This window comes from Mesocricetus auratus, unplaced genomic scaffold (genome assembly GCF_017639785.1).
Source record: "Mesocricetus auratus isolate SY011 unplaced genomic scaffold, BCM_Maur_2.0 Super-Scaffold_100048, whole genome shotgun sequence".
Lineage (NCBI taxonomy): Eukaryota > Metazoa > Chordata > Mammalia > Rodentia > Cricetidae > Mesocricetus > Mesocricetus auratus.
The window spans coordinates 5,047,744-5,070,635 of record NW_024429225.1 but is presented as its reverse complement, the minus strand read 5'-3'; the positions used below and the strand labels follow the sequence as shown (position 1 = coordinate 5,070,635).

General features: G+C 46.0%; 1 protein-coding gene and 1 long non-coding RNA gene across 7 annotated transcripts in view; one reads left to right on the top strand and one right to left on the bottom strand.

Moving 5' to 3' along the window:
- Fermt2 (FERM domain containing kindlin 2) overlaps positions 1–18,517 on the top strand; it is a 66,786-nt gene extending 48,269 nt beyond the window's left edge. The window contains exons 5-18 of one of the 6 annotated variants that reach the window (XM_040735730.1): positions 1,364–1,396; positions 1,686–1,911; positions 2,163–2,265; positions 5,129–5,236; positions 8,365–8,499; positions 9,132–9,181; positions 10,260–10,384; positions 12,239–12,345; positions 12,468–12,689; positions 14,268–14,291; positions 14,798–14,818; positions 15,325–15,449; positions 15,707–15,848; positions 17,263–18,517. In XM_040735730.1, the coding sequence (XP_040591664.1) occupies positions 1,364–1,396; positions 1,686–1,911; positions 2,163–2,265; positions 5,129–5,236; positions 8,365–8,499; positions 9,132–9,181; positions 10,260–10,384; positions 12,239–12,345; positions 12,468–12,689; positions 14,268–14,291; positions 14,798–14,818; positions 15,325–15,449; positions 15,707–15,848; positions 17,263–17,436 (1,595 nt within the window). In that variant the 3' untranslated portion in view covers positions 17,437–18,517. The remainder of the gene's footprint in view (positions 1–1,363; positions 1,397–1,685; positions 1,912–2,162; positions 2,266–5,128; positions 5,237–8,364; positions 8,500–9,131; positions 9,182–10,259; positions 10,385–12,238; positions 12,346–12,467; positions 12,690–14,267; positions 14,292–14,797; positions 14,819–15,324; positions 15,450–15,706; positions 15,849–17,262) is intronic. The other 5 variants (XM_013125047.3, XM_021222838.2, XM_005085794.4 and 2 more) reach the window with 5 other exon arrangements.
- On the bottom strand, positions 5,236–10,005 carry LOC121136089. Its single transcript, XR_005873218.1, has 3 exons — positions 9,711–10,005; positions 8,541–8,574; positions 5,236–8,114 (listed from the first exon to the last, which is right to left on the bottom strand). It is a non-coding gene; the product is annotated as an uncharacterized LOC121136089 (long non-coding RNA).
- Positions 18,518–22,892: the final 4,375 nt, after the last annotated feature.

Genomic DNA, 22,892 nt, shown 5'->3' with positions numbered 1-22,892 from the left:
GGGGCCCGCAGCTTGCTGCCTCTTGACTGTGGGCAAGTCCTTTAGCCTCGTGCCTTGGTCTTGTTCTCCAGGGTGAAGAGACATTTGTTGAGACCTGAGGTGTTATCTTGTAGTATCCATAAGACAAATAGGAACTATAAGTAAATAGGATTAAGAGCGGGCTCCATTAACATACTTTCTGTATTGGAAACTTTATAGAGTTGTCAATTTTACCTTTACTTGGCTCTAAGTAATTCTAGTATATCATACTAGGAAAAAAATGTCAATATCTGACATTCTTCATGAAGGGTTTTATTCAACAATTTTTTTAAGTAAACTGGTTTCTGCCTATTAGTTAATATTTCCCATTATAGCATTTGTGTGTGCTCCCTCAGCAGAGTCACTGTCTGCCCCGATGAACTGGAGAAGTGATTCCTGCCTTCGATAAGCATGGGCACCATGCTTCAGTGTCCTGATTTGAAGTTTAACAACGACTCACTCACTCCCCCAGAGAACTGTGTCCCCGTATCTCCTTTAAGGCTGAAGCAGAGAGTTCATACATAGTTCCACTCTGCGCCCCACAGCATTCCGATGGACAGGTTGTTTGAGCGTAACCCAGGACACAGGGATATTGAGTCAGATATGGATGGCTGACAAGATTCTCTACGTCCAGTGAAAGTCCTTCCGTTTCACGTGCCGTCTTACGGCTTCTGTGTCACACGGGGGGGGGGGGGAGGAAGGAGGGCTCCTAAGCATACTCTTCAGTTAGATAACAGGGGGGGAGGAAGGAGGGCTCCTAAGCATACTCTTCAGTTAGATAACGGGGAGTTAGTAACCCTCTCCCTTCCACATCCAGTGACAGTGGGCAGCAATTGCTTGTTTTCTTTCTTAAAAGCATGGTCGTAGCCAGAGAACGAGTCAGGAGGATCACTCTAAGTTTGAGGACCACAGTGTGAGACCCTGTCTCACAAAGCAGGCAGAGTTAAGACATGTTTTCACTTGATGTCTTTGATAGCCTTAGTTCTGTTATTCAAGTGAATGAGCGTGCATTATATCATTAGGCAGTGTGTTTTACATACATGACTACTGTATGCCTAGCCCTGCCATACTAAGGAGCCCTTAGATAAATGAGGTGCCGCCGCCGACTTTAGTTCACCTGTACATAAACCAAGTCACGGTACGCTCGACCAAAGCACAGCTTCGTTTTGCATTGAGCAAAACATTGTTGTGTTTATGTTGACGCTCCTGAGGTTTTGATGCGCTTACTTATGGTTCAGAGTTGGGGCAAGTCTGTCTCCGCCTTCCCCCATTTCCTCTGCATCCTTTTGCCTTCTGTTGTTGCCTCTCCCTTGCCTTCTGAATTCCTCTCTCTCCTTTCCTATAGGCATCGATGTTCTTTACATTGGCCCTCTGAAAGGTGAGCCTCACCACAATCGCACACACACAGTGTCGGTCTGTGCGCTTCAGCTTTATTTCCTAGTTCCTCAGAGTTTCCGCCACTTTAATCACATCACAGATCACATCACAGCTTTGGTACCGCGTGTTGTGCTCTGCGAGCGGAGCTGTCTCCGTTGGAGGCAGTGAATAATGTGCTAAGCTTTCCTTCCAGATTGAAGCTTGTGGCTTATTGTGCTTCATGCCGTGGTGTGTCCTTAGTGAGCTAAGAGCCTGAGCCTGTCCTCATACCGCCTCTTCTCACTCACTAGGAAGCATATACTCCAGCCCCGGACTTTACAGTAAAACAATGACCCCCACTTACGACGCTCATGATGGAAGCCCCTTGTCACCAACTTCCGCCTGGTTTGGTGACAGTGCCCTGTCAGAAGGCAATCCTGGGATACTTGCTGTCAGTCAGCCGGTAACATCACCAGAAATATTGGCAAAGATGTTCAAGCCTCAAGCTCTTCTTGATAAAGCAAAAACCAACCAAGGGTAAGTTTTTGGGTTTTTTGAGACAGGATGTCTCTATGGAGCCCTGGCTGTCCTGGAACTCTCTGTGTAGATCAGGCTGGCCTGGAACTCACAGAGATCTGCCTGTCTCTGCCTCCCGAGTGCTGGGATTTAAAAAGGCATGCATCACCAGGCCTAGCCACGGGTAAGTTGTAAGAGGCCAGGCACAGCAGAGAATGTCCCTGGTGGATTCTTGGCTGACTGTCTGCTTTGTCCTCCCACGATTCATCCAGGTGGCTTGACTCCTCGAGGTCGCTAATGGAGCAAGACGTGAAGGAAAACGAGGCCTTGCTGCTCCGCTTCAAGTACTACAGCTTTTTCGATTTGAATCCAAAGGTACCAAGGACCTGAGGGGTCTTTTCTGCCTGTTTCCCTCCTCATCTGAGCATTAAGAAACTGTAGCAAGTTTTGAATAATATTCAAAACCCAGACCGTTAGGCAAAGGTGTTTGTATTCTGAATAAATGTAGTATTTTCCTAGGTTGGAAGAATGAGTTAACTTTTTTCTCTTTTGATAAGGTAATTACATTTCAAAGGTACTGGTTACTGGTTAATTTAACATCTATCATTATATTGTAAGGGAAAGAATAGTTTTCTAAGGCGGGCAGTGGTGACGGACACCTTTACTTCCAGCACTCTGGAGGCAGAAGCAGACGGATCTCTGTGAGTTTGAGTGTGAGACTAGCCTGGTCTGCAAAGCAAGTTCCAGGACAGGCTCCAAAGCTACAGAGAAACCCTGTCTCAAACAAACAAACAAACCAAAAAAAAGTTTTCTGAAAAATTACTCTTTGTATGTATTATTTTGAGGGGTTTTGTTGTTGTTATTTATTTTTTATTTTTATTATTTATTTTTTGTTTTGTTTGTTTGTTTGTTTGTTTGTTTTTTGAGACAAAGTTTCTCTGTGTAGCCCTGACTATCTTGGAACTCAACTCTGTAGACCAGCCTGACCTGGAACTCAGAGATCTGCCTGTCTCTGCCTCCTGAGTGCAAGGATTAAAGGCATGTACTGCCAAACTGGGCTTTATATTGTTTTATAGTCTACATGCTATAGTACCTTATAGCTAACCATTGTTACTTGATTTCTGTGACTGGTGAGTCTGCTCTGTTATACTGCACTTTTCTGCTACAGTTTAACTTTGCAGTGAAAGTCTGGTTTTTTTCCCTAAGGACAGGCACAGCGGTTTGTAGTCTTTAGGGGAGAGAGCCGCGGGCTCCCTGCTACGTTCTTCGTGTCTGAATGGTACTTATTCTAACTAGAGCAGTGGCTCTCAACCTTCCCAATGCTCGAGCCTTCACTACAGCGCCTCATGTTGCGGTGACCCCCCAACCATACCATCATTCCCGTTGCTACTTCATAGCTACTTTTGCTACTGTTAAGAGTCATACTATAAATATCAATGGTCATGGGTCACCCCTGTGAAAGGGTTGTTCAAACCCCAAAGGGGTCAGGACCTACAGATTGAGAACCACTGATCTAGTATCTTATCTTTCGTTGTATGCTCAAGAAATTTTTTTCCGAGACAGGGTTCCTCTGTGGCTTTGGAGACTGTCCTGGAACTAGCTCTTGTAGACCAGGCTGTTCTCGAACTCACAGAGATCCACCTGCCTGCCTCTGCCTCCCGAATGCTGGGATTTAAAGGCATGAGCCACCACCACCCGGCTTCGCTTCAAGTAATACTTTTACGTAACATATATACAAGAAACCATGTAATAGAACTATAAAAGTATTTTCAGGCCACATTGTATCTACTTTTAGTTGTAGGTTGGGGAGTGGAATGTTTGGTTAACATTTTAAGAGAACGCTGCGTTTTGCTAATATAATTAAATGGACAGTCTAATGACAGATACATTTCAAAAAGGGTGTCTGTTCTGTCTGTTTTGGATATTTAAAATAGCCCCTCCTCCCAAGGGTCTACCTCTTTGGTATTTTTCCTCTTTCAGTGAGGTATTTCCCAAAGTAGTTAATTTGGTCTCACACTGGGTTCTGTTGTGGCAAGTCAGAATCACGGTGTTAGAATCTGTATTTGCGCCTTGTTTTAATTCTTGCCAGCTAGAGTTCTCATTTTTCCCTCTCCTCCCGGCTCCTTCTCCGGTGTCTGCTCCTTGAGACAGAACCCAGCCATTCTGCATCGCCGACTTGGAACTTCATATGAAACCCAGGCGGCCTCAGACTTGGGATCTCTCCGAATTTGGGTGCTGGTTACTAGCATGTGTCAGCACCCAGTCTTGTGGGCTTTGTCTTCGAGACATGAGCTTGCTGGGCAGCCGGGCTGGCCTAGCAACCAAGGGTCCCCCGCTTTACCTTCCCAGTGCCAGCACGGCAGTCACGTACAGCATGTCTTCCTTCAAGTCAGACTTCGTACGCTGAGACTGTAGCCTTAGTTGTTACATGAACCAACCCCCTTTTTTCCTTCAGCACAAGAGATCAAATCCTCTCCTGGTGGGCAACCCTTCCACCTACTGAGCTACATCCCTGAGTAATTTTCTTGTCGTATTTTATGTCATCTTGACACTAGTAGATCTCTCCCTTTTTCAGAGTTAACCATTTGATAATGAATATGTACCTTTATTCGCTTTTTGTCATGCTTTACACGTGAGTATTTAGCTGGGCGTTGTGGCGCAAGCTTTTAATGGCAACACCCAGGAGGCAGAGGCAGGAGGATCTCTGACTTCAAGACTTGTTAGTCTAAACAGAAAGTTGCGGACCAACTAAGGCTATTTGTTAGTGAGACCCTGGTCTCAAGAAGGTGTGGTGGGGTGCTAGAGAGGTGGATCACTGCTTAAGAACTCTTGCAGAGGTCCTGGATTACTTCAGCACCCACCCGGTAGCTTAAAGCATCCATAACTCCCATTCCAGGGGACCTAACAGGCACCAGGCATGCATGTAGTGTTCACATGTACACAGGAGCCGAACACTCATAAGATAAACAATTTTATTTATTTAGAGACTTTCTATTTTAAAATTTTCAGTGTATGTAAGTGCAGGTGCCCATAGAGGCCAGAGATGTCAGAGCCCTTGGGAGCTGGGATTACAGGCATTTATGAGCCGTCTTACATGGGTGCTAGGAACTGAACGCCATTCCTCGAGGTAGCACCCTTAACTGCTGAGCCATCCCTCCGACCTCGGGTGAATAGTCCCGGCTGAGAGCTCTCTGGTATTGGAGACTCTGTTACAGCCCATGTTTCTTTCCTTCTGCAGTATGACGCTATCAGAATCAACCAGCTTTATGAGCAAGCCAAGTGGGCTCTTCTCCTGGAAGAGATTGAATGCACCGAGGAAGAGATGATGATGTTTGCAGCCTTGCAGGTAACAAAGTCATGGTGGGTGATTCTCCCGGGAAGGGGGGGCAGGGCTGCAGTGAGACTCTGGTTTTCAGTGGTGTCCTCACCTCCGTGTGCACACGTGAATGGCACATGCATGCACACACTAAACATGAATATTTTAAACAGTAAAAGTGGACATTTACAAAAGTAGACGTGGTTGTTTTTTTTCTTCTTACTTTTGGTTTTTCTAAACAGGGTTTCTCTATGTAGCCTTGACTGTCCTGAAACTCACTGTAGCCCTGACTGTCTCTGACTCTGTAGTGCTGGGATTAAAGGTGTACACCACCATCACCTGACTTATAATAGATAAATCTTTTCAAAAATTATACATATGTATTTAAGAATCAGTGGTACTTTTGGTTACTTTCCTGTATCTTGTGGAAAAAATTGGTCTTTTCCCTCCCATTGCATAGTAACTTGAAGCTAATTCAGTTTTCTCTTAAAAATAAAATACTAATAATATTAAATTGATGACAAGGCACATTGCAAACTGGCTATGGCAGAGATAACACCTTTAAATAATAGGGGTTCAAGAGACAAGGATAAACACAAATGTTTTTACAATATTAGTTATTAAATAGATAGCTAATGTCTCTTTAAACTAATATTTTTCCACATGTGGGCTTTGGATACCACATGCTTCAGAATTATATTGTTACTTATTAAAAAATTAATTACCCATTCCCATTACTGCTCCACCCTCCAGCAGAATGGCCTTAGACAAATCAGTGTGCTTAGAAGCAGTGAGGTCCATTGTCACCAGATTGACTCTCCAGATGTCAATGTGTCTGAGTGGGGCTTTGGCCGGCATTCCTGGGCTGTGATGGGATCCTAGTCTTCCCCAAGGTCCCAGTGCAATTAGTACTCCTTAAATAGAAGTGGGAGAAGCAAGGCTGGCCCTCAGTGAAGAAGCTCTCACCCTGAGGATTTCACTTCTCAGAACAGAAAAGCGCTCTCAGCCTTCCAAATGCACCAGTAAGTTCATTTACAGCCCAGGGTCACTGTTGGGAAGTAGAGGGCACAGGGCGGCCCAGTCCATCAGCTCTTCCAAAGAGCTGACTGAGCAGCTGGTTAAGAATCTTACAGTTTCCTGGTCGTTTTGACTGTCCGGAGAGCTTCCCAAATTAAATCTCAGCGCGGTTCCCTGAGAGTCTCCCACTTGAGCAACTCTTTAAATATCTCTTTTGCACTTTAGATACAGACTCATTGTCTTCTGCCAAAAGCAAGAATAAGACACGTAAAATCTATCTGTAAAAAAGCCATAGGTTTTAATTTTATAGCACGTTTATAGCTCAAAGTCTTGCACATGCTAAGTGAGCATTGTACCAGTGGGCTGCATTCTACCCACAGTCACTGAAGGCCCCAAAGCATAGCCGCTTGGACTATTTCAGTAGATAGGTAGGTAGATTATATGACTATATATAATATATATGAGGGGTAAGGGAGGGAGTGGCTTTTGGAGTGCAAATCCAAAGGCTGACACACGGGCTGGCGGAGCCATCTTAGTAAGAGGAAGACAGTGTGACCACACTGAATAAAACTCACGTTTCTGCTCTTCACCATTGAAAAGGATGGTTAGAAGCCTGCAGCCCACACATTGGACTGCTCTGTCCTTGGAGCACCCAGACCCCTTGGAAAATAGGCAAGAAGAAAGAAGATAATTCAGAATAAACTGTGGATAAAAGATAAAGTTATCGAGTTAATAAGATAATAACAGGACTTTTTGTGTCAGGATCAGTCCAGTGCTTTGGAAAAATGCAGATTTCAGGCTGAGTCTCAGAGTTGCTGGGTCAGGATCACTGGGGTGGGGTGGGGATACAAGGGGAGGGGCCACATGATTCTTATTAGTCTCAACTTTTGAGGCCATGCCTGACAGTGACTACCCACCTTGTTCTCATTGGTTGTCACAGAAGTCTCTGTCATCACAAAGTTCTCATTTTTGCCCAACTTGAAGGTATAACCACTTACTGCGGAGTCTTAGAATGCAGGACACTGGTAATTGACCCTGGACCCATGCATTGAGTGTCCCCACAGAGACTTTATCAGGTAGATGGATGCTTCAGAAGTTCACAACCATTTTTGCTTTGAGAAGCAGATAATGAGAGTAACACCAGATTCTGTTGATCTCTCCATAAAATCTCTCAGGCATCAAAACTTAATAGATTTTTAATACCCTGACTCACCAAGTATATCTAAAGCAACTGTTTTATACTTTAGAAGATTCTATACCAAAGACTGTTTCCTAGCTAGATAGAAGTGTCGTCTAATTGCACTCACATTCTCTGTTCTGTTCACACATATGGACAGTTATTCTTAGATAGCTGGGACTGTGAAGCTTTGAAAGCAGAGCTTGGGAGAGCAGAGCTGGCTTCCACCTTCTCCTGAGGTTATAATGGTAATTAGAGATTTTCCCCAGTGATCGGGCCTGCCGGCCCATGAGGACTAATTTTCTCCAGGATGTGAGACAGCGGGTGAATGGTGAGTTCATCCCCGCAGAAGACTTCACGCCTGACCTGAGCCCTCATGGGACTTGCTTCTGTACAATGTCTTTTCCTAAGCCCAGGAAGAACGCACTGGAAATCAGCCACCCCGCCGCAAAACAGCCCAAGCCCGGCAGACTCTAAATTCCCATCACACCCAGGGAGGCAGACACCAAATTCCTTGGGTCGTGTGTACACAGAGCCTGCACGCCTTTTGCTTAATTCTTTCTGAGCGGGGCTGTCACACTGATGCCACAGCCCTGGAGTTTTTTCTTTCCGGTCTCAGGACACTACTTACTTTCATGTGTCCAGGTGTGTTATCTGCTCTTTTGTCTGTGCGGTATCCGTGGAGACTGGAAGAGGGTGCTCAATCTCCGGGACCTGCAGTCACAGAAGGGTGTAGCTGCCATGTGGGTGTTAGAAATCAAACCTGGGTTCCCTGTGAGAGCAACCAGTGCTTTAGTGCTTTTAACCACCGAGCGTCATCTCTCCAGCCCCGCCCCGCCCCACCACGTCTTATCTTCGCAAATCAGATGATAAAAAACATCCAATATAGAGTCGGGTAGTAATTTCGTCTTAGAGAGTTCTGCAACTGAACAGTCATTTCGGAAACATGTTGTTGTGGTTTCAGTATCATATCAATAAGCTGTCAATCATGACCTCAGAAAACCATCTGAACAACAGCAACAAAGACATTGATGAGGTCGATGCTGCCCTGTCTGATCTGGAGATCACTTTGGAAGGCGGGAAGACATCAACAATTCTGGTAGGGTGGATCTTTAGCTAATGACTTAAGGTGAAGCTTACCTTTTGTGGGTTTTTCCATTGCCATGTAAGGCACCTAGAATAGAAGGTGGAGAAAGGTGCTTAGTTCTGTACAGAAGTTGGTCGTAGATTTTTCAGAAGTTTTGTGGTGGGAGAGTCAACCTCAGGACCTCACTCTCCACCCCAGGGAACCTTCTGGGGAAATAGTGTCACTAGCCCCTAGGGCTTCCCACACTGAAGCTCTCTCTAAACGTTGTTTTGCAAGTGGTGTAGGGGAAGCACCATCTAGTCTGGGTAAGGTTCCTATGGTAGTCTTGATACACTACAGAGAGAAGTGAGCCTCCCTGTTTTTAAAGCTAAGGAAGGAGTTATTGTGAAGAAAGATTTTTCTTGGTGCCATTATGATTTCCAGTGTTTCCATATGTTGCGTAAACCATTCCAGCTATAATTTAGAAGTAACAATACATTCTTGGGAGTTGTACAGATGTCAGTGCCTTTGTAACAAGGCCATTAATATGATCATATCATTAGTATCTTTAACCTCTGTATTTTAAATATTAAGCAGTTTTTAGAATCAGATACCAAACTAGATTTAAAAGATTAAGAAAAATATTATTTTAATTCTTTACCTAGGGTGACATTACTTCAATTCCAGAACTTGCTGACTATATTAAAGTGTTCAAGTAAGTATAAAAGTGGGAGGGACTTCAAATAACAATAAATAATTTTGTCAACTATTTGTAAAATAAATCTGTAAGATTTACCAATTAGATAAACACTTAAAACTAAGATATTCATGTTGACTAAGGTAAAACCACAGCAATCATTATTTTATTTGATCTTCATATCTTCAAGGCTGATTGTATCATACAGTAGGTAGTGGTGGCTGCCCCCAGGGGTCTGTGTTAAAAGTGGTGTCCTGTGAATGCCAGTGTTGTGACCTTGCTCAGAGCTCCAGACTCCATTGGCTCATGTTCATGTACTGCTGGGCCCCTTCCTGTAAGGTCCCAGTAGATTTTCCTAGACTTTTTTTTTTTTTTTTGGTTTTATGAGATAGGGTTTCTCTGTATTGTTTTGGAGGCTGTCTGTCGGTCCAGCCCGGTCTCGAACTCACAAGAGATCCGCCTGCCTCTGCCTCCCGAGTGCTGGGATTAAAGGCGTGCGCCACCAACGCCCGGTTTATCCTAGACTTTTAAGCAATCCACTTCTAACCTTCAAAATCGAGAGCTGAGCCGGGAAGCCGGAGGGAGACGGAGATGCGGTACCGATTGTCCGCTGCCCTACTGGGGAACTGGCGGTGTAAAGCGGTCCCCTGGGGCTAAAAATACTGTAGATCACTGTTTTATAGAACGCTTCTGAGACAAAGGCGCGAGTTCAGAGCTTCCCTTTTCCTCGATTTCCGGCTCCCTGTACCTCCCCTACGCCATCTTCCTTCCGTGTTTGGCTCTCGAGGGGGCGTGTCCGTGCCATGACTCGAGGCCGTCATGCTGAGTACATGCGATGTAGAGGATCCAGCAGCAGCAATGCTGTGGGCACCACTGCATGTGCAGGCTTTGGTGGCGGCAGCTTGAAGTGACAAGTGGGGGGCTGTGGGCCTCTGCTGCTGGAGCAGACTGCGAAGGGAGGGCACACCAGGAAAACACCGGCCGACGCTATAATTTCAGCCTGTGAGACTGGCCGAGTTTCTCAGCACCGAGACTTAGCTGCTCACACGCCTCGACAGTTACTTCACGGTGGTTATTGTCTCTGCTTGCTACGCAGGCCCAAAAAGCTGACTTTGAAAGGGTACAAGCAGTACTGGTGCACCTTCAAAGACACGTCCATTTCCTGCTACAAGAGCCGAGAGGAGTCCAGCGGGACCCCTGCTCACCAGATGAACCTCAGAGGTAGGGCCTCTGGGGACCTGCGGGACATCTGTCGGTCGGTCCTCGGCCGCTTAGCGCCGTCTTTACGCGTGTGGGGTCTCCGCAGCATTTGATGTATCCAGTTGTGTGTGGATGTTTTGTTTGAGCTCTGGGAGGACCTCACTTGTCAAGTGAATTCCTGATGTGTCTTTTCTGACCTTGAGCACTAAGAGCATTAGGGTTCCCCCACCTGCAGCCATGTGGCTGTCATGTCTGCATTTCCTGTCCCCTTGTCGCTGGCATCCTGCTGCTGCTTCACCCTCGGTCGCTGCAGAGCTCCTAGCCTGTTTCCCTGGCACCGGCAGGGTCTTTAGGGATGTGGCTCCAGTCACCCACTCCTCATCCAGTTCTTGTCTTCACGCTGCTGGCCCCCAGCTCCTGAGGCAAGTGCAGGATGTCCCTACTGGGCTCCTAGTTGCCAGCTTGAGTTTCCTTAAGAGTGTCCGTGCGTGCGTGCGTGCGTGCGTGCGTGCGTGCGTGCGTGCGTGCGTGCGTGCGTGCGTGTGTGTGTGTGTGTGTGTGTGTGTACACCTGGCAGTCTATAAGAGGGTATCAAATCCACTGGATGTCCCTACTGGGTTCCTAGTTGCCAACTTGAGTTTCCTTAAGAGAGTGTGTGTGTGTGCATGTGTGTGTGTGTGCATGTGTGTGTGTGTATGCACCTGGCAGTCTATAAGAGGGTATCAAATCCACCAGAGCTGGAATAAGAGGCAGTAAGTTGGGAACTGAATTCCTGTCTTTTGCAAGCATGCTATCCTTATGCGTCCTTAACTGCTGGGCCATGTGTGTCCTCCAGCCCCTAGCTGCATCGTTTATTCATTCAGGCCTGTGGCTGGAACTTAGCTTCATTTGCCATTTTGGTAGTCTCTGTCACGTCATCGTTTCTCCCTGCTGGCTCGGGTGGAAGGAGTCTTTACCTCTCCATGCGGGGACTGGAGTGGCATTCAGGAGTAGAGTGTTTGTCTGGTATGTGTGAGACCTGGGCTGCGGTTCCCAGCACGCTTTGGAAACCACTGCCGGTTTAGGCAGCAGTGGTCGGCGCGAAGGGGCTGGTGAGAGCTTCTGCTTTTTATTCTTCCGTGAGCGAGGGTGTGAATGTCATGGTGTAAATGGGGTCTGGCTCACGATGCAGGGAGACCCCAGTAGAGCTCACTTGTAAAGAGTGTGCGAGAGTGTCTTGTTCCACCTGAGCACCAAAGTAAATAAAAGAACATCTGCAGGAGACCTGCCGAGGGGCAAAGACAGCCAGCTGCCAGAAAGAGCCTTCCAAGCAGAAACTCAGCTGGTGCAGCTGGGCAGAAAAGGGATTTGAGGTTGGAATAGAACAGGGTTTAGGGAGAGAATAGTTAAAATGTGGATAATGGGTCAAGGAAAATCCATGGTTCGGTTTTTGGTATCTTTTAAGGGCTAGTTACAGAATTATGAACTCTAAGTCACCTTGAGCAACCAGTCAGATTTGCGTGTCTCCACACATCTGTTTTAATTTCACCACACAACTTCCCCCTTGTTCTACAAAAGGCAACTGTTGGTGTGTAATAATGTTCCTGGAAAGAAGAGAGAACTCTTTACCTACTCTTTCCTTTAATACTTTAAACATTTACTCAGAGGCCAAAGTGACCATTTGGATTCTTACATAGTTCATAACTGTATGTATTTCTGAATCTTGGCTCTAGAGAGTCATTTCAGTACCAAAACTACACCAGTCACCTTCCACCTCATGGAGGCGTTCTTAAAATGTTGTGGCAGAGTTCAGCGTATAAGATCTCACAAAATGAGGCTGTTACGTTGGCTTAGGATTTCCTTTATGCACTTTTATAATTAAATTTATTATTACAGGATGTGAAGTTACCCCAGATGTAAACATTTCGGGCCAAAAATTTAACATTAAACTCCTAATTCCGGTTGCAGAGGGCATGAATGAAATTTGGCTTCGTTGTGATAATGTAAGTTTTCCAATTAAACCTCACTTTTCTTTGTACTCCCATGAGAGTCGGCCAGCTGTCCCTGCCTTATACCTAGGTCCTGAGCACCATGTGGCATCATCCGTCGTGTTTCTTTTCCCCAGGAGAAGCAGTACGCGCACTGGATGGCAGCCTGCAGGTTAGCTTCCAAAGGCAAGACCATGGCAGACAGTTCTTACAACTTAGAGGTTCAGAACATTCTCTCCTTCCTGAAGATGCAGCATCTGAACCCAGACCCCCAGCTAATCCCAGAGCAGATCACAACGGACATCAATCCTGAGTGTCTGGTGTCCCCTCGCTATCTGAAGAAGTATAAGAACAAGCAGGTATCTCCTTCTGCTTAATTGGCTGGTTTTATAATTTTATGCACATGCTTTAAATACTGTTTTCTTCTCTTAAAGTTACCCGGCATTGGTAGAACATAAAACAGGAAATGGGGTTGGCGTAGGTCAGTTTAAACTGGTTGTTACTGTTCTAGAAAGTTAATGGGATAGATACTGGGAAGCAGTGCCAAGAGCCTGTTTATTCTACACAACTCCAGGAGGTCACTCTCAAAGGACCATCAAGAACTGAACCAGCCTAAAGGGCCCAATTCTTTGGTTCCCTGTGGACAAAAAAGCATGTCAGCACTTCCCCAGAATATCTTTAACACTTGTATGGGTGAGATAGATTAACTGGCTTTTTAATAAAATGTTACATGGTAGAGATAGTTTGCCCTCCATCAATGTCTTAACACTAATAGAACCTTAAAAAATCTTACACAGAGTTACAAAGTTTGATGAATTTTAACTTAAAATTTATGGCTTTTGTTCACTCTCTTTGGAATTCCTGTCCTGGAAATTAATACCATAAAAGGTTTGCTATTCAGGAAAATGGCACTTTGGTGACCACACAAGGTCCTCTGCAGGGGAATTCAACTGGAGAGCCCCCAGGATTCTCTACACTGAACAGCAAGCCATAAAAGGGAAGGCTTCAGATCGGACAGGGAGCAGAGAAGACCTCTAAAATAAATAAGTCATTTTTATCGAGCTTTGCTTTTATCTTTAAGGGATCATTCTAAAACATTAAGGTCCAGATTAAACAGAACGTTACCTTCCTTAAGTTTAAACAGTTTTCTTAAATGAATCTGAAACAGTTTCGCTTTCCACAGAAATGTTCAGAACGTTGACCGGGAATGGTCTGTGTGTGTGGTTAAGGCTGTGTCCGCCACAGGGACATTGTTTATCCCGGAGTCATGGGCTGTGGGAGTGAGTGGTGAGGAATGGCAGACGTGCCGCCCGGGGAGCCTTGTGGAATGCAGATCTGTTAGAAAGGAGGGGTAGGAGGCACTGGCTCTGTGCCGGCTGACTGAAGAGCTGTGTGCCAGAAGACTAGTTTCTACAGATGAACTCATTTACCTTCAAATGCTTTCAGACCTTAGCGGTTTATTATTTTGATGTCAGGTATCCAGAGATGATAGTTTCCTGTCTTTGAGTTGTAGACAAAATGTGACCTAAAATCCTCTGTTCTGTCATCAGTGTCAGGAAGGCAGTGTGTGGCCTGTGGTTAAGGACTGTTCCGGACTTTAGTCTTACTGAGTATAATACACAGACCTGTCTGAGTAGCCTCTGACCATTGCCCCCTTTGCATGGCTACCCTGGCTGCCAGGCAGGAGATAAGATGATTTGCTGCAGGGGACCCTGCCACAACACAGTCTCCATCAGCATAGCCTCTGATACTTAATCTGCTTTTCTTCCCCCAATTATGCATATTCTAGCTAAACTTTCTAGGATTCTTTTGAGTGGGTATGAGTTTTTAATTGCAAATAAAAGAATTACCCTGCCATCCCAAACTGAAAAGACGTAATACATGTGTGGCCACAGCTCCTAAGGCCCTGTTTGGCAAACTTTTGTTTTTCCTTCCAGGAAAAAGGATGCAAAAAGCAGATGGTAATTGGGGCCTGCTGCCTTTTTGTGCAAACAAAGGAGCAGTGTGGCCGATGAGCTCTTAAGGCAACCCTTAGCTCCCTTCTGAGGAGCTGAGCATGCGCCATGTCATCCGACTAAACCTCAGAAAGCTGTCATGGCTTCTGATGAGTAGTTTTTGTTTTGCTACTAAAATAATTAGCTTTACCCTCACCATAAGAACTGACAGGTGAGGGGAGAGAGAGGGGCTTGCCTGTTTCCTTCTGTGAGTTTCCGCCTTCAATCTGAGTGACACTTACGTCTGCGGTGTTGCACGTCTCCGTGTTTGAATGGGTGGTCACCTCTGCTTCCTCGTTTTCATTCTCATTCTTGCGTTGACCTTGCTCTTCTTTCTGCATGGTTTTCTGCTGGAATTTTGGGGTGCAGCTGCTACAACCTTTTCTTTGCTTCATTGCTGTTTTCCTGATCACCTGTTTTGTTTCTTTTTCTCTTTCTGCTCCCTTTTTCTTTCTTCGCATTGCCATCTACAGCCAGGCTATGTAAGAGACTTGGTAAGTTGGGAATGTGGAGATACTTTCAAAGAGACAGAAATTCAACATTCTAAATCCATACTCAAAGCCACCCCTACCCGACCCCTAACCCCACCATCCTAACGCGTGTAGGTAAATTAGTTCAGTTCTGTTTGGCTGCCGTAGACACATGGATGGCACTGTCCCTTTCGTGTTCAGGTCTCTGGACTGGAGCCCCGTGCATATTGTTGCTAAACTTCAACCAGCATCTAAATATGCATTTGAATGTGTTATCTTGTCATCGCTCGCCAGTGTCTGTCCACTTGGAACATTTCTCAGTCCTGGCAGTCATACACTAGGAATAATGCTGCTTGTGTGATACACAAAACTGAAAGTAACATTGTTGCTTTATTGAAATTCCCAAATAAAGCTTTGGATAATTTTTAATTCCAATTCAGTATGATTTTATGGGGTACATAATTAAATTTTCTATCTTGTTTCTGTCACAAAAGATATAATCTGATTACTTAATACTTGATCGTGTTTAGATAACAGCAAGAATATTGGAGGCCCATCAGAATGTAGCTCAAATGAGTCTGATTGAAGCCAAGATGAGATTCATTCAAGCCTGGCAGTCTCTGCCTGAATTCGGCATCACACACTTCATCGCGAGGTCAGTGTGCTGCTGCGACCTGTGGGTGTTCTTTATCGACTTCATGTACTCGGATCTTAAACATGGAAAGCAAAGCTCCTTAGACACACTAACCTCTTCTGCAGCAAACCTCTAAAAAACGGTCTGTCCTCGGCTGTCCGTTTGCCATTAACAACTCACAGTGTTGCATTTCTGTCTGTCTGTAATAGTTTGGTTGTTCTCAGGGTTGGGGAAAATCCCCCTCCCCTATTCTGAGGGGTTTCTCTTCAAAATTACAGATTTCAAGGCGGCAAGAGAGAAGAACTCATTGGGATTGCATACAACAGACTGATTCGGATGGATGCCAGCACGGGAGACGCCATCAAAACATGGCGGTTCAGCAACATGAAGCAGTGGAATGTCAACTGGGAAATCAAAATGGTGAGCGTAGCTGAGGGTGTGCTGGTCATGCACTGGGTCGGATTGGTTCCTCCGCACTTAAGAAGAGCAAAAGGGGAGAGCCTTACAAACCCTGGAGACTGGGTTGTGTGAGGCAGTTTGGCTGATATTTGATACCCCCATTAGCTGCTGGGACCAATTCGGCTTGTCTGGCTAGTGAGTTCTGGTGTCCCCTTCGCCTCTCATGCTTGTTGGTGGGAGAAGACAGCCTTCTTTCTGCCAAGAGTATGTGAGCAGCTGTGCCCCCATGCTAGAACCTTCAAACAAGCTTTCAAAGGCCACCACTGGGTAGGAAGCCAAGCTTTCAAAACTCCAGCCTCATCCAAATGAGGCCCTGCACAGGGTAGTCTCCGTTTGTTTACAAATAAGTAGGAGTTGAGAGCTGGCTCAGCAGCTAAGAGCACTTGCTGTTCTTCCAAAGGACCCAGGTTCAATTCTCAGCATCCACACTCAGTTCCAGGGGATCTGACGCCCCCATCTGGTCTCACAGACATGTATACAGACAAAATACCCGTACTCATAAAACTTTAAGAAAAAAATAATAAGCCTAGGGATAGGTAGCTCAGGTACTAGAGAGTACTTTCTGGCATCCCTGCAGCCCTGGTTGGTTGGAGCGTCTTGGAGGGAGCAGAGGTTCAAGGGTATCTTCCCCTGCGTAGCACATTAGAGGCCAGTCTGGGCTACAGGAGACTGCCTTAAAAATACGAGTAGTAAAAAAAACAACCCTTAGGATCCAAGTGTAGAGCATGATGTTACCTTTCCATACTAGGTGGGTCCCATCCCATAGCAGCAGTCAGAGTTGTGTCCCATGCCCCTGGACCAGGCGTGACACTACATGTTTGCATTTATCCTCATCTCAGAGCCTACCGTGTGGCTGTTACCGTGCACCGTAGTGACTGGCTCAGCGTTCAGCCTCTGAACTCTGCTGCATGTACCACTGTGGAGCCCCTTTTCTTGGTTGCATGGACATCATATAAAACAGTCTCACCTGGCAGGTGTTTGGCTTGGCACATTGGTTATGTTGTATCAGTTGCTAACAGAAAAACCCGTCTTTCTGAAATATTTAAACATAATACCTAAAGGTTAAATACTGGAGCAAATGTTAAATAAAACACAGGAAGTAGATTTTCTCCCAGGACCTGAAGAAAGACATTCTCATTAATTGCATTACCAGAGACCACTCGGGAACTTAATGGCTTGAACCCCTTGAGAGCTTGCAAACTAAAGGAATGGGGGAAGGGATGACACAGATTTCAGTTTTCTTACTGTTAGATGCACAGACATTATTGCTGTTCTTGGATAATTATCCGGGGAGTGGGAGCATTTCAGTGGACACCTATGAAATGAACTTACAGAAGCTCCTGAGGACAGTGACGATTCTTTGTCTCTGTTCCAGGTCACCGTGGAGTTTGCAGATGAGGTCCGGTTGTCCTTCATCTGTACTGAAGTAGACTGCAAGGTGGTCCATGAATTCATCGGTGGTTACATATTTCTCTCAACTCGAGCAAAAGACCAAAACGAGAGTTTAGATGAGGAGATGTTCTACAAACTCACCAGTGGTTGGGTGTGAATAGGAAAACTGTGTAATGAAACTCCACAGCCATAACAATATTTAACTCTAAAGCTATTGTTTCCTATATATGCTGCTTAATAAAGTAAGCTTGAAATTTATCATTTTATCATGAAAACTCTTTGCCTTATCAAACCGGTTAATATGTGCACTAACAAGCACGGTTATTAATCTGCTGCCGTGATGCAATAGGTGGACTGTGGAATACCAAACGTTCCCTCGGGCCACCAATTGAAATTTGAAGTAGTGGGTGACCAGGAACCAGCTGTCGCTGATTGACACTAGCCAAACTAAGAAACAAGCCATCTACTACCAAGTTACCCAGAGCATAACCTATATGAAGTCTATTTATCGTGTAAAATGCATGTGTTTAATGTATGTTTCATTTGATGCCCTCTTTTAAAATATCATACTTCTGGTAGCCAATTAACCCCTCTCCTAATATAAAATCGGGTCTGCAATAGATGCTTGTTATTCAATGACGTCATTGACCTTGAAGGAAGCGCTGATGATCTGTTGTGCTTGACTGGGTTTGTCCTTGAATAAGCATGTTGTACATTGTTTTGTGTTTATTTTTTACACCAAACTGTATTACAACACTCTTAGTATTCACCAGCATATTCACTATCTGCCTAAAATATGCAACCTTTGTGTTACAATATGAAGTAAAGTTCTATGAAGTATTCATTTTGTGTAACTAATGTACAAACACAAATTTTATAAAATTGTACAGTTTTTTAAAAACTATTCACAACTAGGAAATGGCTTAAATGTAGCATCCTTGCATTAATTAAATGCTTTTAAAGTGTATAATTAATATGCAGTTTCAGTATCTGCTAAATTAAGAATGCCTTCATGATGGTCATGACTTGCCGCGATGTCCTTACCTCTGCCCCTGGACTGGCTGTTTTCTGGTCTGTTGCGCTGTTACAGTCTGCATTGGTGCTAGTTAGAAAACTCCTAGCTCACGAGCCCAGAGGGTGCCAGGAGGGGTGGACTTACCAGTATTGTCCAATAACCCATGACTTAAAGACTGTATAAATGCATTTTATTTTAAATAAAAGCAGAACCTTTTATTTAACATTTTCTTTTGGTGCTTTGGTCTCTCACACTACCTACATCTGTGTTGTTAGATTGGCCGCTGGCGCTGGGCCAGATCCCAGATGGAGAGTCTTTATCTCTGAGGTACATTCTTTGCTGTTCTTCAGTTAGACTCCAAACTTTGAATTGTGTGCCTTCCCTCGGCCCTGTCGGCCTGTGGCTGTTTCTCTAATACACATGAAGCAAAAGCCTAACCCTAGTGCCGAGGCTCTCCACCTTCCTGATGCTGCGACTCGAACCTAACACAGCTCCTCATGTTATGGTGGCCCTGAACCTAGCACAGCTCCTCATGTCATGGTGGCCCTGAACCTAGCACAGCTCCTCATGTCATGGTGGCCCTGAACCTAGCACAGCTCCTCATGTCATGGTGACCCCCAAACCTAGCACAGCTCCTCATGTCATGGTGACCCCTGAACCTAACACAGCTCCTCATGTCATGGTGACCCCTGAACCTAACACAGCTCCTCATGTCATGGTGACCCCTGAACCTAACACAGCTCCTCATGTCATGGCGACCCCTGAACCTAACACAGCTCCTCATGTCATGGTGACCCCCGAACCTAGCACAGCTCCTCATGTCATGGTGACCCTGAACCTAACACAGCTCCTCATGTCATGGTGGCCCTGAACGTAGCACAGCTCCTCATGTCATGGTGGCCCTGAACCTAGCACAGCTCCTCATGTCATGGTGACCCCTGAACCTAGCACAGTTCCTCATGTCATGGTGGCCCTGAACCTAACACAGCTCCTCATGTCATGGTGACCCCCGAACCTAACACAGCTCCTCATGTCATGGTGGCCCTGAACCTAACACAGCTCCTCATGTCATGGTGACCCCTGAACCTAACACAGCTCCTCATGTCATGGTGACCCCCGAACCTAGCACAGCTCCTCATGTCATGGTGACCCTGAACCTAACACAGCTCCTCATGTCATGGTGGCCCTGAACGTAGCACAGCTCCTCATGTCATGGTGGCCCTGAACCTAGCACAGCTCCTCATGTCATGGTGACCCCTGAACCTAGCACAGTTCCTCATGTCATGGTGGCCCTGAACCTAACACAGCTCCTCATGTCATGGTGACCCCCGAACCTAACACAGCTCCTCATGTCATGGTGACCCCTGAACCTAGCACAGCTCCTCATGTCATGGTGACCCCCGAACCTAGCACAGCTCCTCATGTCATGGTGACCCCCGAACCTAGCACAGCTCCTCATGTCATGGTGACCCCCAAACCTAGCACAGCTCCTCATGTCATGGTGACCCCCAAACCTAGCACAGCTCCTCATGTCATGGTGACCCCCGAACCTAGCACAGCTCCTCATGTCATGGTGACCCCCAAACCTAGCACAGCTCCTCATGTCATGGTGACCCCCAAACCTAGCACAGCTCCTCATGTCATGGTGACCCCTGAACCTAACACAGCTCCTCATGTCATGGTGGCCCCTGAACCTAGCACAGCTCCTCATGTCATGGTGACCCCCGAACCTAACACAGCTCCTCATGTCATGGTGACCCCCGAACCTAACACAGCTCCTCATGTCATGGTGGCCCCTGAACCTAGCACAGCTCCTCATGTCATGGTGACCCCCGAACCTAGCACAGCTCCTCATGTCATGGTGACCCCGGAACCACAAGGTAATTCTCATTTCATTATCACTCCATAGCTGTAATGCTATGGAAGTATCTGTGTTTTCTTTTTTTTTTTTTTTCTTTTTTTTTTTTTCCTTTTTTTTTGGTTTTTACAAGACAGGGTTTCTCTGTATTGTTTCGGAGGCTATCGGTCCAGCCTGGCCTGGAACTCACAAAGATCCGCCTGCCTCTGCCTCCCGAGTGCTGGGATTAAAGGCGTGCGCCACCACCGCCCGGCTAGTATCTGTGTTTTCTGATGGTCTTAGGTGACCCCTGTGAAAGTATCACTTGGCCCCTAAGGGGTTGAGACCCATGGGTCAGAACTAACCGCCGCCCCTGACGTTTCGGCCCGTGTTCTCTCCAGCCCCGTGCCTGCTCTCCTGCTTGTAGCTTTTCTTCCCTAATGCTCTAAGTGCCTTGGAGCCGAGTGTGCTCTTCGCCTTCTCTGAGCTGCCAGCTGTGTTTGGTGGATGCCGGGGCAGAGCTTGACTCGGGCAGTCATGAGGAGGGCAAGCCACCTGTGCCCCAGGGAAGCCTGTGGGCAGCAACCTCGGACAATGAGGCACTGTGTGAGAACACTGGCTAGGACCCCCAGAAACCTACATTTGAGTTTCTGTTCCCTGGGATTGACGTTCACAAAGGCACAGGACTAGCCGAACTCCATCCAAATCTTGTTCTCAGTCAACAGGCTGGTGGCCTCTTAGATTCTCCTGATGCCGTAATGTCAACCCTGCACCAACTGCTTCTTTGTGACCTTGAAAGAGAGACATTTGCAATTCTTGACTCTCCAGTGTCACACATCCAAAAGGCAAAGACAGGGCAGACCATTTCTTGTTGTGTTGTTTAGTTGTGGTTTATGTCTTATTAAAAGGCTTTAAGCCAGGCAGTGGTGGCACACACCTTCGATCCCAGCACTTTGGAGGCAGAGACAGGTGACTCTCTTGAGTTTGAGGTCAGCCTGGTCTACAGGGCAGGTTCCAGGACAGCCAGGGCTACAAAAAAAGTCTTAAAAATTAGCAGTGATAAGGAAGGACGAGGCCAGCCTCCTCGGTCCTGTCCCTTAGCTAAAAAAGGGTTGGGTGTTGACCATAGTGAACACAGTAGTAAAGCATGTTTTTCCGCTTCTCTGTGCTATATCTGTGCCCAAGTCACTTGGAACATGGACCTATCCTTAGCACGAGAGAGCTTTCTAAATCCGTCCCTTTGCTTCACATCACATATCAGGACTGCCTGTCCAGAGAGCGTGGCTGCCCAACCACCACCTACACCGGCTCAATTTCTTGCCATGTCCACAACACTGTGGCGGCGGCCGCTGTGCCTCCTGTCTTTGTAGCAGCCGAAGCACAGAGGCAGGGATGAATCGACCTGCTTTGTGGGTGTAGACCTAAAGGCTGGTATAAGAGAAACTGATTCAGCTTTTAATTTTACAGAAGATCCGCCGTGCCCTCTACACAGTAATTCAGGAAGCTGCCCCTTCCTGGGAGCTCCGAGCTGTTCGGCAAATGAACTGAGTTTTTATCTGGCAGCCCACGAAGGGGGGGATCAACAGGAAATGGGAAATTGGAGTAAGGGCAGTGAAATTCTCAGTGGATTGCAGAGCCACCCAGAACAGGAAACAGAAGCCAGAAGCTTATCTAGTGACCTTATTTCTCACTGTGCGGATTCCTCTACTTAATTAAACAGTGTAAAGTTTCCCAGGCTGAGCACATACATGCCAAGTGCCCCTTCTCTGAGTAGATTCACCCCCAGTTCAGTTTTCCTTTGGCTGCTTGTGCCTGGGCCTAAGTATTACTAAAAATTACAAGCACTTAAAAATAATTTGAGACCATTATTTCATGAGATCTAATTATAGTCTCCTGTGGCTTCACTGGTCAGGCATTATTCATATTACTGCTCTGGGAACTGGTCCAAGTTCAATGTTAATTAAATTTGTGATTACAAACAGCACAATGAACCAAACAAGTTTAAAACCATGTCTGATCAAATGTGGCCAGTGCTTGAAAAGAAAACACAGATCGTGGAATTAGGACCTCAGGTTTCTAAGCTTCCAAGAAAATTAGGTGAACACATCCACTCTGAATCCTCTCAGCTTCTTGCCTAATTACGAACTCAGCACTCAGAACACTTGGAAGAGCCAAATGCTCATAAGAAATAACAGCAGAGGGACCAGCTTTGCCAAATAGCAGTTAACAGAGAGCCCTATTGAAGGAGGGCAGTTCAGGAGTGAGAACAAACCTACAATGTGGATACGAAAATACCGCAGCAACTCCCCCTCCCAATCTGAATAAGTCATATCCTAACTTTAAAGTTTAAAAACCCCAGAAAGCGCTGGGTGTGGTGGTGCACACCTTACACGCCTTTGACCCCAGCACCCTAGCACGCAGAGACTAGCCTGATCTACAATAGTGAATTCCAGGGCCACGAGACTGACTCAAAAAGAAAACCACAGACAACAAGAGCATGGTGTTGGCACAGGGATGACAGAGACACTGAAGAGTCGAAGGACTTGGAACTGTGCGCAGAGGAACTTCTTTCTGAGGTCATCACAAAAGATTTCCCTAAAGGGCTTGGACCACAGCCTCATCTCATTATGCAGTTACCCGAATCAGTTCCAGGTGGGTCAAGGACTGAAATTTGTACAGCAAAATGCTCTCATTGTCTGAGCGAAGGAATGTTGGTATACAATGCCGTGGACAGTACACAGCCAAGCTAATTCCATTGTGG